A 6,188-nucleotide genomic window follows, 5' to 3' on the forward strand; every position below is an offset into this window, starting at 1 on the left:
TAGGCCTAACATTAATATTAATTATATATATATATATATCAACACCGCGCCACCGGCGGTAGTTGGTCCATTACCACTGCGGTGGTAAAAATCTGCCACCGTCACAGCCCTACATAGAAGCATTAAGCACTTTTTGACTGTTTAAAAGAAATTCAGCCTTGGTGAGCATAAAGACTCTTCTTTCAAAAACATAAAAAAAAATAAAAAAAATCTTACTCAGCCCAAACTTTTGAACAGTAATGTACATTGTCCACCTAACGCTGAAACTGTCTACAAAAACGGCAAGCACTGTAATTAAGTGGATTATAGCAATGGAGTCTGCGTTTTGAGCTCTTCCAGAGAACTAACTTGTTTTGTTTTCTCTGCCTTTTGTAGCCGATAAGACAATCCCCTCCCATTTCAGATCATGCCCAGGTTCCCTCTCCCAGGTAAGAGTGAATAAATTTGTTGTGATCGTTTTAGAATTCTCTTTTCTTTTTGAATGGGACAAGGAGAACTGTTAGTGGCTTCACTTGCATATGTACTCAGTCCATCAATTTGTTTGTCCCCAGCACAAGCAGTTTGTCCTACCCCTTGTCCAGCACTCCAGCAGCCAGTAGCGCTGGTTCAAGAGGGGGCAAAATGAAGAGGGAAAGGTCCATCAGACCTTCATCCAAAAAACCTGACGATGAGGTCAGAGACTTGAGTAGAGTAGAACTCATTTTGAAGCTGTCCAACGGAATGGATTGATGCTCATGTAAACTGTTCTCCTTTCAGGTTGCCGAGGAACCAGACCTGCCGCCTGCCTCTCTTCCCAGCAATTTCACTTTGCCAACATTTAATTTCTCCTCTCCTCCCCCCTCCTCATCTCTCACCTCCAGCACAAAACCATTTGCAACTGCCTCTGAGGTACTGGCAGCAAATAAGGTATTACCTCCCCTCTGACCCCTTAGAATTATGCCTTCTGTCTGGTGTAGTCTTGGCTTATCAAACTGACAGAGGTTCATAGCAGTTATGGTGGATGAGTATTTGTAATGCACCATTTTTATTTTTTTTATCAGGAGCCAGCTGCACCATCCACACCACCATCTGTCCCCTTCACGTTTTCTTCACCTATCGTCAAGGCAACAGCTGCCAGTCCTGCATCTTTCTCTCCATCAGTAGGTCTCCTTTGTTCTCTTAAGCTTTTACGTTTAATACAAAACAAGGAAATGTAATAATAATGATTCTTCCCTGCAGTCTGGATTCACCTTCAGTGCGCCTACTATGAAGACGGGCCCCTCTTACTCCAATGGGAAAATTGTTCCAACGGTAGCACCAGGTAAGGTTTGATTTGCAAAGCAGATGTATTTTCATTTGAAGTTTAGTTACAGTGTTTACTACTATTCGGTATGTTTTGCAGTCAAATCAGTGGCCAGTGAAGAAAAGGAGTTTGAAGGACCCTTCAAACCTGCCAAGGTCTTAAAACAGGGCAGTGTATTGGATATACTTAAGGGACCTGGTACGACTGGCTTTTCCTGATTTTTCCATGTAAAGTTTTGAAGGTCATTGTTTTTTGCATGCATTTACCCTTTTCTTATTTTCAGGATTTGCATCCCCTGCTCAGAACGCAGTTTATAAACCTTTGCCATCTACATCAACATCCTCGGCTTCTCTTTCTGGTTTTGGAGACAAGTTCAGGCCACCTGCAGGGTCGTGGAGCTGTGGCACTTGCCTATTGCAAAACAAGTCCTCGGACAAGATGTGTATGGCTTGTCTTGCACCGCAACCCAACACAGACTCTGCCTCTAAATCGGACAGTAAACCCACAGAAGCTCCTGCAAGCATCAGCTCCCTCTTTGCTCCTCCAGCTGGTAGCTGGGACTGTGACACATGTTTGGTCAGGAACAAACCGGACGTAGTTAAATGTGTAGCTTGTGACACGGCCAAACCTGGGACTGGAGTGAAATCCAGCCTGACTTTACCGGCTCTTTCTGAGGCCTCGTCCACCCTCTCTGCCACCTCTTCTACAACCACCACAGTAACAACAACTGCTTCTTCAGCAACTGGACTGTTAGGATTTGGGGACAAATTTAAGAAGCCAGAGGGGTCTTGGGATTGTGATGTATGCATGGTTCAAAACAAGGCACAGGATATGAAATGTGTAGCCTGTCAGAGCTCTAAACCTGGTAAAGTTTTAGTTTTGCAGTTATTAAGAGTTAAAACATTTTAATGCCCACAAATAAAAAATATTTGCATACATCATGTCTTACTCCTTGGTCTATTACAGGAGCTGTAGCCACAGCGGTCTCGACTTTAGTCTCTGCACCTGCAAGCACTGCTGCGCCTTTGTTAGGATTCGGGGACAAGTTCAAGAAACCTGAGGGGAGCTGGGAGTGTGAGGTGTGCTGTGTTCAGAATAAGGCAGAGGACCAGCAGTGTGTGGCCTGCCAGTCAGCAAAACCAGGAGCTAAAATAGAGTCCAAAGGTAAAGTGCCTTGCAATGATATTTCCATAAGTCAGGAGACTTCGAAGCAGCTGCTTACTGTTTAGTAGAAGCAGGCTGATGACCAGAATTCTCATTTCTTTTTCAGGTTTTAGTTCATCTTTTGGCGTTCAGTCCAACAGTACAGAATCAAGTTCATCCGGTTTTAAGTTTGGTAAAGGCTCTACGGACTCGACCTCTGCTGGACTGAAGTTTGGAGGCACTTTCTCAGATACTACTTCCACCACAGGTGGATTTAAATTTGGATTTGGGTCCTCCGACTCAACCTCAAAATCAGAGGGCTTCAAATTTGGAGGCTTATCCTCGATTGCAGCGTCTGGTGGGGTCAAACTTGGTAGTGCCTCATCAGAATCCACAGCAACAAAAGAGAGCGTGTCAAAGACCTTTACATTTGGTGGATCCATGGATGACTCGCTTGAAAAAAAGACTAAATCTCAGGATTCTAGTACAGGATTGAAATTTGGTGGCGGTAGTGGAATTACTTTTGGCTCTCAAGCTTCTGGCACTGAAAGTTCAGCATTTTTGTTTGGAGCTAAACCCAGTGAGAAAGCAAGCTCAGATTCATCCTTTAGTTTCTCTGTGCCCCAGTCTAAAGCTGAGAAAGATGATGCTCCTGCTCCCTCAGAAACAGTTTCAACCACTGCAACAACGACGGCAGTGAATGTCATTCCTATTTTTGGCAAGTCTTTAGTAGCTGAATCTTCTGCATCGAAGTTTGGGGAGCCATCAACGAAAGAGCAAACGCTAGTGACGTCCACCTTCACCTTCGGAAAAAACGAAGAGAAAAAGGACACCTCCGCACCCTCCGGTGCTGTCTTATTCGGTGCTTCCAAGGAAGCTGACAAACCGGCACCAACCTTGAGCTTCTCTTTCGGCGAGCCGGACCCTCCAAAAGATTTCCCCAATCCTACACTTACATTTGGGAAACCTGCAGAGTCAGCAGAACCCCCAAAACCGTCATTTAGTTTTGGACAGAGCATGACAGGTGAGTGAAGGTGTCTTTTCTAATTTCCTTATGGCTTTAGTTATACCATGTTGTAGTAGTACCTCAGTTTGACTGTATGACTGTGCTTTTCAGACACATCTGCTCCAAAGCCCACTTTTGGCTTCATGGCCAACTCTTCAAGCACCCCAGCTTCCTCCAGCTCCACCCCCAGCCTTTTCGGCACTCCCACTACCTCTTCCCTGGTTCCCACACCTGCTCCCTCAAGTACCTTTGTATTTGGCCAGAGTACCTCCAATGAACATACCATGGAAAAGACTTTCATGTTTGGACAGCAGCCGCAGGACAGCCAGCCGACACCTCCTACGGCACCTTCTGCTGCACCTGCCCCAGCACAACCCTTCCAATTTGGCTCAAGCACAAACTCATCCTCCCCTGCATTCACTTTTGGTGCTGCTGCGTCCTCGACCCCAGCCTCTTCCGGTTAGTTTGCCACCAAATATCCCATTGTTGTCTTGTGTGCTTTTGACATTTTGTATGTCATTGTGTACAAATGTGTCTAATTTCACTGATCTCTTGCAGCTCCAGCTCCACCTGGCAACCCTTCCCCGTTTGTCTTCAGTTCTGCCACACCTTCATCTGGCTTTGGATCTGGACAGACCCCCATCTTTGGTCAAAGCGCGTCTCAACCCAGTGCTCCTGCATTTGGGTCAGCAGCACCTTCATTCTCGGCCATCACTTCCCCAGCTTCTGCCTTCGGATCCAAATCCAATTCTGCTCCTGTGTTCGGTCAGCAAGCTAACCCTGCACCTACGTTTGGATCTGCTGCTTCCTCCACAGGCCAAGGTCAGAGAGACTTCTGTTAACATCAGCAGAAAAAAAAGAAAATTTACTGAAAATTAGTGCTGTGTTCGATACATCGATATGACAATGTATTGTCACAGATTTGACGTCCCTGTATCGATATCGCGGCACGTGCACTGCAGTGGACCTTGCTTAATTTGAATACAAGAGCAGCATTTAAAATGGAGTAGAAAAGGGCAAGGTTTCTAAAAAATTCCCACTTGCGCAATACGGAAATATCTGCTAAGTGTGTTACTTGTTTTTGTCAACCTGGCAACCATGTGCTCATGCGCTCTCTCCACTGTGGATAAATGCGCTTGCTTTCTGAAAACACTGGTTAGCTTGCAGTTGAGCGATCTCCACTATTATATTCTCAGATAAGTGTAATGTATCAAGTGTTCATTTATGAGAGAGAGAGAGGCTGTGTATGTATATATTACCACCGTTTTGCCGTGTTTCTCTATTAACAGTGAATCTGTGGCTTTAATTGCTTTAGAAACTGTGATGTTACCAGCTCCTTGTTGAGAAAGATAATGTAGCTCTTCAGCGGTTAAGCTATTTTATTGATAAAATTGCGGGGCAACGATAAAAAGAATGTCTGTGCGCGCACGCAGCGTGAGTGACTTAACGTGTGTGTGTGTGTGTGTGTGAGATACAGTGAAGACAGCGCATTAGTTTAGAACTATCTTCATTTTTATTTTTTAAACGTATATAGTGTGTTGATTTGTGCAATGATAACCTACCAGCAATGTTAAGATGATTTAAATATATTAGAATGAGTACATTACAATATAAATGTATTAGAATGAGTACATTATTATTTATGGGCGTAATGCAGAGGGCAACTGCCTGCTCTGCCAGTAGTTAGCAACAGCCCTATAGTATGCAGTGTTTAATAAACAGCGGTGTTACTAAATTCTTCTGAGGTGAAATTCAGTGCAGTAACGTATCGTGACTTTGCTGGTGATACACAGCCCTAGGGATGGGTACCGAGAACCGGTATTTTTTTGGACCGATACGTAATTGGGGCGATACCGGAGTACCGAAAAGCTTCAGGACAAACAATACTGTTATCGATACTTGCGTTGTTTTATCTCCGTATACTTCAATGTTAACGACGATTTAGAAGCTGCTGCTTGTCACTTCCCTTCACTGAATGATGTGGCCGACGTTTGCTCGACATGCATGTGATATCCATGCGCATGTGCGGTGTGTGTTTGCGTGCAATCAGTCATCGCGGCAAGAGTGAAAAGTTCGAAAGTGTGGGCTTACGTTAGAAAACTAAGCGACACCAGTGTCAGATGCTATATGCAGTAGTGTAACAGTGAACGAAGGAGGCAACACTAGTAATATAATGAAACATTTACTAACAAAACACAACATCTACCACAAGCAATGCGCTGTATTATGTCTCACGGCTCCAGCTCCAACTGAAACTCGCGAGACACATTCACATCAAATGTTGATTCGGTAGAGTTACACTCACAAGACTTATTTGCAATCACAAAAGTACATTATTTCCACGTGCTTTAAAGGCACAATATGTAAGATTTTTTTATTAAAATATCCAAAAACCACTAGAACAGGAAGCTGCTGCTTGTCATTTTCCTTCACTGAATGATGTGGCCGAGGTTTGCTTGACGTGCGTGTGATATCCATGCGCATGTGCTGTGTGTTTGCGTGCGATCAGTCATCGCGGCAAGAGTGAAACGTTCGAAAGTGTGGGCTCACGTTAGAAAACTAAGCGACACCAGTGTCAGATGCAATATGCAGTAGTGTAACAGTGAACGAAGGAGGCAACACTAGTAATATAATGAAACATTTACTAACAAAACACAACATCTACCACAAGCAATGCACTGTATTATGTCTCACGGCTCCAGCTCCAACTGAAACTCGCGAGACACATTCACATCAAATGTTGATTCGGTAGAGTTA

General features: G+C 44.3%; 1 protein-coding gene across 4 annotated transcripts in view; it reads left to right on the plus strand.

Annotated features, from left to right (window-relative positions):
• The window catches only part of LOC107754277 (nuclear pore complex protein Nup153-like), a 19,883-nt gene that overhangs the window by 12,409 nt on the left and 1,286 nt on the right, over positions 1–6,188 (plus strand). The window contains exons 10-20 of one of the 4 annotated variants that reach the window (XM_016570668.1): positions 376–428; positions 552–672; positions 757–906; positions 1,041–1,139; positions 1,219–1,300; positions 1,382–1,480; positions 1,566–2,147; positions 2,249–2,446; positions 2,553–3,449; positions 3,543–3,890; positions 3,990–4,253. In XM_016570668.1, coding sequence (XP_016426154.1) covers positions 376–428; positions 552–672; positions 757–906; positions 1,041–1,139; positions 1,219–1,300; positions 1,382–1,480; positions 1,566–2,147; positions 2,249–2,446; positions 2,553–3,449; positions 3,543–3,890; positions 3,990–4,253 — 2,893 coding nt within the window. The remainder of the gene's footprint in view (positions 1–375; positions 429–551; positions 673–756; positions 907–1,040; positions 1,140–1,218; positions 1,301–1,381; positions 1,481–1,565; positions 2,148–2,248; positions 2,447–2,552; positions 3,450–3,542; positions 3,891–3,989; positions 4,254–6,188) is intronic. The other 3 variants (XM_016570670.1, XM_016570671.1, XM_016570669.1) reach the window with 3 other exon arrangements.

Source organism: Sinocyclocheilus rhinocerous, unplaced genomic scaffold, assembly GCF_001515625.1.
Source record: "Sinocyclocheilus rhinocerous isolate Xijiao unplaced genomic scaffold, SAMN03320098_v1.1 scaffold262, whole genome shotgun sequence".
In the NCBI taxonomy this organism is placed as follows: Eukaryota; Metazoa; Chordata; class Actinopteri; order Cypriniformes; family Cyprinidae; genus Sinocyclocheilus; species Sinocyclocheilus rhinocerous.